We start from the raw sequence: 12,379 nt of genomic DNA, 5'->3' as shown, positions 1-12,379 counted from the left end.
ATCATCAAAACAAGTTATCATCCATTGTTACTTCCTAGCTACTCTCTCTTTCACATGCATCTAACATGTCTCACCTTATCATCAACTATACCATCTACTTTCCCCAAATGTATCTACTCTCTTAGTTATATTTATCAAGATTTACATTATATATTAGTTTCAAACTGGTATGTTTTTTTTCTCCATATCACAGTTATAACAACACTTTCGTCAAAACAGTTATAACAATACCTTATACCTATATCATTTTTGCGAGATGACGTTATTGTATGTTTTATATGTATCTATAGAGTTGTGATATAAACTTGGGGAAATTCATATGTAACTATGGATGATATTAATATCTATGTATTGGAGATATTCATCATATTTTAAAAGAAAATATTAAATTTCCATCTCTTTCACGGTAACAAAATTTCTGCCGCCACCACTAAGAGGGGAGGTGCACTCAGTGCCCTACAATATAAGCAAAGGCATAATCAATGGTTTTATTTATAGCTATTTATATTATCTTTTGCTTGGAGCATCAACGTCCACCATTCATCCTAAGAAAGCCTCAAAAATATTATATTCTTTACCCACCCATTGTGTAACCATTTTGTTGTCTTTACCTCTTTACCTTCTTCTGAGTTTCCTACATTTATTCTTCGTTGCCAAGGAATATAGTAAAAAAAATAAATGGAAACATGCTTCATTGGTGGAACCCATTCAAACCCACTTAACATCGAAGGCACTTTAAGGTTAGTAGATGAAATGGACCACACTACTTCAAAATATCAACTTTGGATAAGCTTACGTAATCAAGATGGAAGAAATATGTTTATAGGTTTAAATGTGTATATGTGAGATCGTGATGGATATAGAAAGTTTGGTCAAGCTATACTCTATAGCCTATATTGGGAACGTAGCATAATACCAAGTCGTAACGAGTGTTCGGTTTTCTTGTTATAGATTAGGCAAGATACCAAGTCGTGTTATAGACTATATTGGAACGTAGAAGTATGTTTCTTGTTTCCATTTTCTCTACGCCAAAACAGTAAAATGACGTCGAATTTATTTTAGGCAGACCTGGCGTCAGATGAAATCAAGTTTGGTGAATAACCAAAATTGTTGCAAATAAAAAATTGATATATAACCAAACTCAAGCGTACAAGGGACTAGTTTGTATTCTGTTTAGTTTTCTTTTCGGAAGAACGTAAGAGGACGGTTTCAAAAAAGAACGTAAGAGGATACCCACGTTACCAAACTGGATTATAGTTGTGTTAAGAAACCAAAACAATTTAAGACGCACGTACGCATGAATTTGATGCATGTTGTTTCTACCTCAACAAGTTTAATCATCAGCTTTGACCAACAATTCAAAACTAACACAAGTCAGAAAACGGAAGCTAATGCAAGCAAGTAAATGTTTATAAGATAATGCGTTATTAGTTACCAAAAATAATGATAACATGAAACTTAAGTGACTAAATGTACAGTGAGAGATGAGGTTTTGTGAAACATCAGTAAGTTGAGAACTTTCGGCGCATGTTAGCAACTGAGAGAGATGGTTAATATTCAATGTAAGAATTTGATTATAGAAATCAAGATGTGCTGCGCATTTGGAAGGTGACATCCACTCATTAAAAGTCATTTCGACTCCTTTTGTGGTGGTCCTAGTGGCTCCACTTCTAGATATAGGCAAGCCTCCTCTTAAAAAAGCCTGTCTTTTTGTAACTATCAAATTATTATAACATTGCAAATGATTTGTAACAGTTGAAACAAGTGTGTTTAAATGTTTACAGAAGTATAGATATGGTTGGGTGCAATGGACTTGCACACAAAATGTTCAATAATAAAACAAATCCATTATGAGATCCAATTTTAAATTATATATAACTAGGAAAGCACCACCCGGCATCCGACCACACCCCACCACGACATGTACTAGTGGCCTACCAAGTTAGTGGCATTTTTCGTAAATATTCAAATAAATACCAGGGCATTACGTAACTCCAAACTCTATAAATATACAAAGACAAATCTCCAAAACTCCACAAAAATCTGCAAAGAGATTCAACGTTAGGGAAAATAAATAAATTATAAAGATGGGGAACTGTATAGTAGTAGAGAAGAAAATGATAAAGATTATGAGAAATGATGGAGAAGTAGTTGAATACAGAGGTCCCATGCATGTTCATGACATCCTCACCCAGTTCTCTGGTCACTACTCTCTCTTTGATTCTCTGTCCAACAATTATCATCTTCATCCACAAGCCACGCTTCTGTGTGGTCGCCTCTACTATCTCATGCCAAAGCAGGCGACCACAATCAAGCATAGGAAGACGAAGAAGGAAGTCAGGTTTGCAAATCCAGAGGTAGAAAAAGAAGAAGGAGACAGATTAACATATTATGGTGACAACACTATGGAGAAGAGTCCTAGTGTGGTGAGAGTGAAGATGGTTGTGAGTAAGCAAGAGCTCGAGAAGCTGCTTCAAGGAGGTCCAATTCATGAAATGGTCTATAGAAGTCTTGCTAAGCAACATCTGTGCCATGATGCTGATGATGCTGATGATGCTGAGTGTCTTAGAGGCTGGAGACCTTTGTTAGATAGTATTCCTGAATCTGATTAGCTTATATAGCTGTCCATATCTTCCATAATATATATATGACACATACATAGATATACATACATAACAGAGACTCAAAGCTTGTTCAAGAGAGGAAAGAAAGCATGTAATACATAAAAGAAAGAAGTTGCAAAAAAAAAATACATAAAAGAAAGCATTCTTTCTTAGAAAGTATCAAAGTTTGTATTAAAACCGAAAATGCGAATATTTGCTATGTTGAATGTTCCAAAAAGGATGCGTGAGTGCTTGTCCCGGTTAATTTCAAAGCCTATAGGCTTATGATAGGCATCTCTAGTGGCTTCCAAAGCAAAGTTCCCATAGTGGAGGGAGAAGAATACTGGTTTCCAAGACCATTTACTACTCGCATTCAACTATTCAAGTAAACGCCCTGTCTTCAACACAACTAATTAAACTAGTTTAACTCTAACTAACGCAATGGTTTAGTTGGCATTGATAAATCTACCTAAGTAATTCCACATTTCGTCATACGTTGAACAGTTCAGCTCATGGTCGAAATGCATGAGACGAAAATCAAATTTAAATCTTGAAAGTGTAACAGAATATACAAAGCGATGTATAAAAAACATGTCAGTGTCTACTTATGGATGCATCAAATCAACGTCGTTTCTTTCCGTCTATCATCAATTGTTCGTTCGAACAATAGTTTATGGGTTTCAAGTGAAGTATTCCTTTGGGTTCTTTCACTCCTTGAGCACATCTATTTATAACATGTTTTTAATTAAAACAAATTCCCTTTAAAATCTCAAATTCACAAAAATATAGCTTTTTCCCTAAATCATGTTGGTAAAATCAAACTTTTTTTGTATTTTAAATAACTATTACAATTTAGTTTTTGATGTAAATATCCATTCTGTTTTAGTACTAAATATTTCATATGTTCATCATTTTGTCCAGTCATTATCAACAGTTCAACTCATGGTCGATATGCAACGTTAGAGACATGAGAGCAAATATAAAATTGTGCAACAGAATAATACAAAGCTTAGATGAGCCTTCTCATGTTAATAAGCTAAATTGACTAAAAAAAAAAATCAATTGGTAATTATGAGAAAACAAAGTGATGTATAGAAACAATTGGACCCTCTGTAAGATTACTCTTTAAGGAGGCCTTTTTCAGATTTGGTAAAAAGAATAATCATCTCTTTAACAATCTGAGTACATCTCCAACAAGATGTAGCGATCCTGTGACCAGAACCTGTTGCATGGAAAAGAAAAACACAAGAAGAAGACAATACCAGAGAAGTTAATCCTCTGTTTTACTCTAAAGAGTTTGAAGTAGATGATGAATATAGCTTTTGACTTTACCTCTAGTTTCAGCGAAGGGTTTCGGCGTACGCAATCTCGTAGCCAATTTATGGTCAACGGAAGTGAAGGCATTACAGCGCTCGAAGTGATGTGTGTCCCCCCTGCAGGTCCACCGCAATGAGGTGCATCTCCACACAGGAAATCATGAGGTGGCAAAGAAGTTATTCCATCAGGGTTCAGTGTATGGTCAAGCGCAGTATCTGTTCCTTGGATTGATCTCTCCCAGAGTTTCTGTAGTCTGAATTGCCAAGTCAGATCCTTCCTACGTGTATCTAAAGGAATTGCTGATGCACCTGAAATGACTTTGTTGTAGGTTGACATGGTCGGAACGAACAGTGCTCTTGAGAAATGAGTGCCTGAAAGTGTTTCATGCACCAAAAAATATTAAAAACTACAAAACATGAGTATAATTTGGTTTCAGACTACCTGAGGAAGCGCAAGTGGTGACAAGCTTTGGAAGTAAAACTTGAGGGTCTCTCACTTCCATGCAGTTGAACAGAAGAATCTATTAACACAGAAGAAGTCTTCATAAGTCAGATCAAAGTATCAAATACAAAATTTTCACAAGCAATTGTTACCTGCTTGGAGACTCTGTTTAAGTCTCTACCAAACTCCCCATTTCTCCTGTAGCCGTTGACAGGAGTGGGCAAGCTTTTGTTTCCTCTGACTGCAGAAGAGAACCATCGGCCACAAGCCTCCATGCTCTCTGGACTGTGAGCTCCATCCAAGTAAAAGATCAGATCACCGCATGGAGTTCTCAACGAGCCAGACGAGTCCTTTTGATCTGATACTATATCGTGAACAACTTGGGCTCTCCCATGAAGACGTGCCGTTGCAAGACCACGGCAAAACGCCACCGGCATATCAGTTCCATTGCTTCCCTGTTAATAAAAACCCCAAAGGACAAAACAAGATTCAGACAATAAAGCCATTAGAAGTTTTGATAAAGGTTTAATGACCAACATTTGGAAATATCTTGTCCCAGTTCCCAGTTCTTTGAAGCCAGCATCTTGAAAGAGAAACAGCAAGACCTGCATTTACAAGCTGATGATCCCCAGACAAGCCAAGTTCAATTCCATCCAACTTTTTAAGATCAAGAGGCGCTATTACTTCCAGAGGAACCTGCAACGCAGGTTAAACATCATTTTGAATTTGTTCCTTGTAATTCGGTTTTCATAACATCATAACTAAACCACAGACGAAACACAAGACCATAAGGCTTGAAACCATATACTGCATTACTTCCAAAATCTGACAATCAACAACACCAAGGAGCACAACCAAACTCTCCCACAACCACATGATTACCCTTCCCATTTATATTGATCCCACTCACTAATACACATTCTGAGACTGCTTGACTATTCGATATACACTTAATCAGAAATAAATTTTTGTACATTAATTAACAGACCTAATCGTGGGAGTACTTGGAGAAAGTATGATAGACAAAATCTATAAACTATAAGTTACCTACCTTAAGATTATTAGCTGTTTCTTTAAGAACCTCCATTGCTTCAGAGAGTTGTGGTACTGTGAAGGCCGGGATTTGAGGCTTTCATTAGCATTACAAGAAAACAGAGCAAATCAGAGAATATCTAACATGAATCCACAATTGGAAATCTTAAAAACAAAATATACTCGAAATAGCTTATAAAGTCAGAAGGGTACCTTGAAAATCCCAGCCTTGTGAAAAGCAATGTCAGCTAACGTATGTCCTGTGTTGAATCAGCATTGAGAAATTAGAGTTAGCAAAGTAAAGCGTTAGAATGAAAAAAAAACATTTGCCTGAGGCTCTAAGAATAAACAGTTTGGCATATACCCAATATATCCATATGATCCATCCCAAGAGAAGCAATGCCGCAGACAACAGGCTTTTGAATCTGTAATTCACATTTTTTTTCTATTTTAAGAAAACAGATGTCCAACATTAAATAAATAGACGTAAACTCAGAACATAAGAATCTCAAAAGATGCTTACAACGTTTGTGGAGTCAAGTTTCCCCCCAAGTCCAACTTCAATGACAGCAACATCAACCTATCAGGAAAATGAACATTTAGTTTTAGCCTGATACATAAGGTATCAGTGCAATGTATTTGATCAGTGATGTACCTTTTCACAAACAAAAATCTTAAATGCCAACACTGTGAGGAACTGAAAAAGAGGAGGCATGGTAACACCATCTACAGCTTTCTCCTGCAAATAAGAAGCTCACAATTGTTTGCTCATAATCTACAGCGTAGTTAATATCCAGTCATACATCTCATACTGGAACCAAAAGCACTGCATACTGAAAGAAAGAGTATTTTACCTTCAGTAACTTCCAACATTCCCAAAAATACTGCAGAAACTTTTCCTCAGATATATCCAAGCTGGAAAAGAGAAACAGCATTTCAAATAGGTCTCGGTGTTCATGTAGCATTGAACATCAATATACTGATGAACTCACCCATCTATTCGGAATCGTTCCCTCACATCCATCAGGTGAGGAGATGTAAACAATCCTGTTCGAAACCCACAGTTACGTAATATTGCCTCACAGAAGACACATGTTGAGCCCTGATAAATAAATACACAAATTTCAAAGTCAAGACAAATAAAACCAGAAGCTGCTTATGGAAACCCTGAAACACATGAATATTACTTCCATACGCATAAGGTATAGTTATGGATCACCATGATAATCAGGACAAATAGTTGACTCACCAAATGATCTGAGTTTATCTTTTAAGTGCTAACTACTCAAAATTGGAAACAATATTATCTCACATAAAATCTAGTGCTAACAATTTCAAGTTAAGTTTTGAAATTCCAGGACCTGTAATAAGCAGCAAAAGTAAAAATACAACCTACCTTTCCCTTCGTTCCTGCGACATGAATAACTTTCAGTTCTTTTATTTTATCCTCCAGGCCCAAAATCTGTATTGTCAAAAACCAAAACTTTCAGTATTTAGAGAAAGTTACATAACATTCATGTCACACTTATGTATTGAAAATATTCTCAGTAGGCGTTGTATATTTTCTGTTTTATTTAATTTGATGTTATGCCTATTTTAGAAAGCACCACAAAGAAAATGTTGACTGTGTAAATGGATGTATCATCATCACCTTGAGATATGAGACGACTTGCTCAAGCTTGTCACGACTTCCTATGGTAGGTGAGCGGTCGCCACGTCGACGAGAAATAAGAGTGGAGAGCGCGTCCATGGCATCATCATAAGAAGTCAAAGCTGCACTATCTGCCTTCTCTTCCTTCGCACCCATATCAGTGGCAGAATTCTCCACGACCTGTACTGCTTTGCTTGAGTACCTAAGACCTAGAAACGCCAACAGAACAATAAGAACACTTGTCTCCAGGTATGAAACAAGAGTAAGCAAGTGAATGGTGTATATTCTTACTACTGTTGAAATAAAGACGATCCCGAGGGGATGGAGTTAAACTGTAAGATCCAGGCGTTGGTTTAGTGAAGAAGGATTCTCTTTTGTGAGAAAAGAATGGAACTAGAGGTGCTCCGCACTTTAGAAACCCGTTCACATAAATGAGCATCAGGGAACGTCAAATCTACAACCAGAATAACACAGTATTTGTTTTCCATTCATTAACATTGTTCAGTCTCAAAACTCAAAAAAGCCCAAAGGGTCCCTATAACAACAACAAAAAAGGCATATTTGAAATCCAATTAACAAGTCAAGTCAGCATAAAATCACTTGGATTGATTGCATCAAAAAAAAAAAGAAGAAAAAACAGAACACACCTCTTAAGTTTTCTAAAGAGCACTTCACAAACTTTCTGATACAAGTAAAGTTCTCTACTTTAAAGCATTCTCAAAGCATCAACAATTAGGGATGCTAAGATTCGAGAAAACTACATAGATAAAATCTAAAATAGAAAACCTATAAAAAGAGGTACAGTCACACCTATAAAGACAGGAACACCAATAGATTCAATCTAAGTAATAGAAGGATAGAGAGACCAACACCAACCATGGAAAAGCTTCAATCAGTAAAGTCGAACAATTTGTGTGGCTCTTCTTATTGCAACGTATATCAGGTCGCTTCCAGTATTTGTGGAATGCTAAAACAAATCAGGAAGGATGATGTGTTTTAGGGTTAGTGGGGGGCTCACTCACCACTCAGCAGCCATTGCCGAAAAGGGAGAAAGACGACAGCTCCACTCTGCACCACCACCACCACCTACCTTGATTTTCGAATCGTCTGCGTCATCCTCCTTAATTTAAAGCCATATATTAATCATCTTTTTATATTTTTTTACGCTCAGAAACAGAGTTCTTTTTTTTCCTTCCGACAAGAACTATTCCAAAAACCAAACCAAGTTTTATTAAAACTTGGAGCCCATAAGAACGGCTCCGGACTGAACCTAAGGCCCAAATTCCAAGAGGCCCAAATTCCTTGAAATAACAAAAATGACGAATTTTAACTTGAATGGAAAAAAAAAACTGGAGTCACGAGAAAGAGATAGGACTAAAAGCAGCAACAACACACATGTGATACGTTCGTTATCACAACTTTTGCTCCTCGCTCTCCTTCACATGCACAAGATTGGAAACATGAAGTCTATATTTGTACCACTTTTGATCAATATATTTATTCCATTATATGCATAAACCGCGATTTAGTTTGCCAAAAATAATCAATAACAGGAGAAATATGTTTTAAGAATTTTGTTTTGGAAATTGGACTATATATATGTCCTCACTCATATATCCTTGTTCATATTAATAGTGAGCTTAGTCTGCAAAAGAAAATACGTGAGCTTCTTTACAGTCAGTTTCTGTTATCTAAAATGGCAACTAATCTTAACACCATTGTTCTCTCCATCGTTATGTTACATCTTGGTCTGACTGCTCAAATGCATGTAAGTGTTTGAACACTCTTCTACTTTTTTTAAAAATAAAATGTTAAATTTGATCAAAAAAAAAAGAAGTAACATTGGAATTTTAGCACTCTTCTATTTAGGATCGACGTAATTACTTTTTTTTTTTCCAATTCTTCAAAATCATCAAACTTTGTATTATTTTCATACGTCTTGATTACAGCCAATACACCTGGAGTCTCCTGCCCCACAACCACATCCACCACAGTCCCAACCGCAACCACCGCATCACAATAGCTCCCAAGTGAGTTTCTACGGCTTCACTACTCACTAAAAAGAGTTTCATGAAATCCACACAACCCCCTTTTGACTCCCTTTGAACCTTCTTGTTGATTTTGACAGTACGGTACTACTGAAGGCAGTCTTCAACCCCAAGGTAAACCAATTAATGACTAGCCTAGTTTTCAATAAATTGTTTGCGCTGAATGCGAACTTAAATCCATTTTTTTAATTTACTGTACTAGAGTGTGGGCCACGGTGTGGAGATAGATGCTCGAATACACAATACAAGAAGCCATGTTTGTTCTTCTGTAACAAATGTTGTGCCAAGTGCTTGTGTGTGCCTCCAGGTACTTATGGCAACAAGCAAGTCTGTCCTTGTTACAATAACTGGAAGACTCAGCTCGGTGGACCCAAATGCCCTTGATTTATCCTCTTAATGCATAACTCCATGTAGTTTGTTAAACTATCTATACCATAATGTTCTATATGTATTGGAATCATTGCCGTATTGGCATATTCACATCAATAGGATCAAGTCAAAAGTGCTTTGATGCTTACTTGTACTTTAAGACTTTGAGTGCAAATAAAATTTTCTTATAAAGCTATGCATCTTTAACGTATAAAACTTGCAAGCGTTGGCTTCTGGTCTTTAAAGCATGATTAATCTCGGTTTCTTAGCTGGAGTTCTTAACTCATGATTTTGACATTTTTTTGTTTTTACATTTTTCTGCTAAGAAACTGCATTATCATGGTAACAGCCACAATAAATGTGGAGGCAAATTGGCATCTTCCTCTTCCCTGTGTCCTCGCAACTTGGGAGTCCAAACTTGAGACAGCCTTTGTCTGCTTGACATATTATCAAAGGCATTGGCACAGTCATTTTCACCATGCTTGTTAATCATTCATGTACACACCTAAACTATTAGACATATTTTCTCCAATTTTTATATTGTCCTACTTATAGGTTTGATGGGAGCTGATTATGGATTCATAAGTGTACCATCTATTTATACAAATATCATTAGCGGGTTGAAGACAAGTAAATACATTGGCCATATAATTAGTCAATAGTGAAAGGTATTTCCTAACTGTCTTGGTCAACAAAAATTGTCTTTGTACAGCCTGTGAATCTGTGATTATGAGTTTCCAGATAATCCTAACGCAATTAGTGAATTTAAAGTCTTTGTATATATCTCTTATATACCAAAATTGACTTTCAATTACTTTGCCACCATTACTACTAAATAAAATCATGTTGGATAAATGTAATCTCAGTTGACAATTAAGCTTACTGGAGATATATTGGACAGTAAGACGAGTATTTTGGGGACAAACTGTAACGGACACCGTGAAAATCAGATTATGAAGTGAAGCTAATAAAGCCTGAATACTAACACAATTAGTGAACTGAATGTCTTTGTGTCTCTCATATACCAAAATGTTGAGACTTTCAGTTACTCCGGTACAATTTATATATATTGAACCAAAACCCTGTTGAGGAGAGCTCCTCCGTTCTCAGCTATACATTGGAAACGAGCGGTGCACGTTAGACGATTGCAACGCACGATAGTAGCGGTTGACGATGATGGGAACGGATCCGTAGGTTTCACTGAGTTCTCATGATGATAGATCTCCAGCGACGATCTTCCTCTATATATGTTTCACTCTTTCTGTTTTTTTTTTGTAGGTTATCACAAAATTCTTTTTGCTCGAACCTTTGAACGAATAAATGAGAGTGATCTTTCAAATTAATTACGTCTCTTTTTGTTTTTAGATTACTTAGTTCAGGATTCTAACTGTTCGTGTTAAAATGATTTGTAAAAATCTAATATCAAGAAAAAAACAAGAATAATTATTTAATGACCAAACATTTTTTTTCTATTTGGAGAATCTAGTTGAAAATATGTCAAGGTCTAATCATTTCTTTAATCTTCTAAAACGATGTATTTAGATTTGAGAATTTGCAGAGATTGCAGCTTCTTATAGTTTATTGTCGTACTTAGAAACGAGTGTTTTTATTTCTTTTAATAGAGCTCCTACCATGTGAGTAGGCGGCAGCATTATATTATTAAAACATCGCCATTAGTTATTAGAAGATAACGATGAACAAGTTTTATATATATTTTTTCTATTGTCTTTTCTTTATCAAAATCAACATGAAGATTATCAAGAGTTGGAGGTGGTCGTCAATAAAGGACCGGTGGAAGCAGGAAGCCTTTTATTATGACACCAACAATAATTGTTCATGCAAATTGGCGGTTTCCCTGTGCTCGCACAATTTGGAAATTTATAGTCCACGCAATCTTGGTCTGTTCGACACAGTTTCAAGTACGTCGTTGTAACAGTCACTTCTACCATACCTATTCATCATTCACGTACCCCACAAAAAAAATCTATTAGACATATATATCGATTATTCGAGATCATAAAACATATAATGCTTACATGACGAGACGAGGAAGATGATAAAAAATGCTGAGACTTTCTCCATTTAGTTTATTTGATTATCTTATATCGTCCTATTTGTATGTTTGAATGGAGATGATTACAGATTCATAGGGTGTATTATCTATTTATAGAACATGATCGGTCAATAATCGAAGGATTTCCTTATTCTCTTGGTCAACAAAAAATATTATTTGTAACAGTATGGTTTTGATTAGTGACATGAGTTAGAACTGATTAAGTTTGACTTAAGAGTGTAACTCAAAAATATTATCGATCACGAGTCAGTTTCAATATTCTGAGTTAACGTTTTAGTTAGAATGTGTTATTATTAAATCAGAATTCTGAGTTACCCCTTTGAAAAAATTGATAACTCAACTCTTAATTCAACATCAAACAAAATTCAATGTATTAAAAGTTGAATTGAGAAAACTTTTGTGTTATGTTAGTTACTACGTTTATTTTAGTTCTTAACAATTTGAAAAACCATAGTTTAAACTCCAAATTAAAAAATCATAACATTTTAAGATAATAAAACTATAGTTTAAACTCCAAACTAAAAAAACATACATTTACTAAGATTTAAGTCAGGTATATCTGTGTACCCGTATGGATCTCGGATATTATCCGATCCGATCCGATACTCAAACTAATTTAAAATTTTATCCGATCGGGTATTTTTTTGTATTTAGATCCGATCCAAAACCCGATTTTTTGGATAAATACCGGTTCAGATCTTTATCCGGGGAATATGACCACACTACATCTGAGCGTGCTTGCATGTGTCCCCATGCAGTCTCATTTTTTAGCTTAGCCTTTCTCCTTCTTTTTTTTTTTTTTTTTTTGTAAGCTAAGCCTTTCTCCTTGTTCCTTGTTGTCCGT

General features: G+C 35.7%; 3 protein-coding genes across 5 annotated transcripts; 2 read left to right on the top strand and 1 right to left on the bottom strand.

The window, feature by feature from the left end:
- The first annotated feature begins 2,052 nt into the window (after positions 1 to 2,052).
- On the top strand, positions 2,053 to 2,921 carry LOC108805631 (uncharacterized). The gene has a single exon (XM_018577559.2). It carries the CDS (start codon positions 2,088 to 2,090, stop codon positions 2,610 to 2,612), a length of 525 nt encoding a protein of 174 aa, XP_018433061.1. The 5' UTR covers positions 2,053 to 2,087; the 3' UTR covers positions 2,613 to 2,921.
- Positions 2,922 to 3,567: 646 nt separating this feature from the next.
- Positions 3,568 to 8,214, bottom strand: LOC108805632 (folylpolyglutamate synthase). 3 transcript variants are annotated; one of them, XM_018577561.2, is made up of 16 exons: positions 8,067 to 8,214; positions 7,336 to 7,498; positions 7,045 to 7,253; positions 6,790 to 6,855; positions 6,386 to 6,495; positions 6,248 to 6,308; positions 6,049 to 6,132; positions 5,917 to 5,973; positions 5,758 to 5,818; positions 5,607 to 5,653; positions 5,413 to 5,490; positions 4,899 to 5,057; positions 4,514 to 4,816; positions 4,362 to 4,440; positions 3,936 to 4,291; positions 3,568 to 3,825 (listed from the first exon to the last, which is right to left on the bottom strand). In XM_018577561.2, the coding sequence occupies exons 2-16, from the start codon at positions 7,481 to 7,483 to the stop codon at positions 3,766 to 3,768; spliced, it is 1,878 nt and encodes a 625-aa protein (XP_018433063.1). In that variant the 5' UTR covers positions 7,484 to 7,498; positions 8,067 to 8,214; the 3' UTR covers positions 3,568 to 3,765. The 3 variants fall into 3 exon arrangements, with proteins under 3 accessions (XP_018433063.1, XP_056852786.1, XP_018433062.1); XM_056996806.1 differs by having other exon boundaries at positions 7,336 to 7,579; positions 7,921 to 8,201; XM_018577560.2 differs by having other exon boundaries at positions 7,921 to 8,201.
- A 348-nt stretch (positions 8,215 to 8,562) lies between these two features.
- Positions 8,563 to 9,657, top strand: LOC108805633 (gibberellin-regulated protein 13). The gene is made up of 4 exons (XM_018577562.2): positions 8,563 to 8,812; positions 8,994 to 9,074; positions 9,173 to 9,206; positions 9,295 to 9,657. Exons 1-4 carry the CDS (start codon positions 8,741 to 8,743, stop codon positions 9,474 to 9,476), a joined length of 369 nt encoding a protein of 122 aa, XP_018433064.1. The 5' UTR covers positions 8,563 to 8,740; the 3' UTR covers positions 9,477 to 9,657.
- The last annotated feature ends 2,722 nt before the right edge of the window (positions 9,658 to 12,379 follow it).

Source organism: Raphanus sativus, unplaced genomic scaffold, assembly GCF_000801105.2.
Source record: "Raphanus sativus cultivar WK10039 unplaced genomic scaffold, ASM80110v3 Scaffold0371, whole genome shotgun sequence".
Taxonomy (NCBI): Eukaryota; Viridiplantae; Streptophyta; class Magnoliopsida; order Brassicales; family Brassicaceae; genus Raphanus; species Raphanus sativus.
Note: the sequence above shows the minus strand (reverse complement) of the source record. Positions and strands in the feature narration are given on the sequence as shown.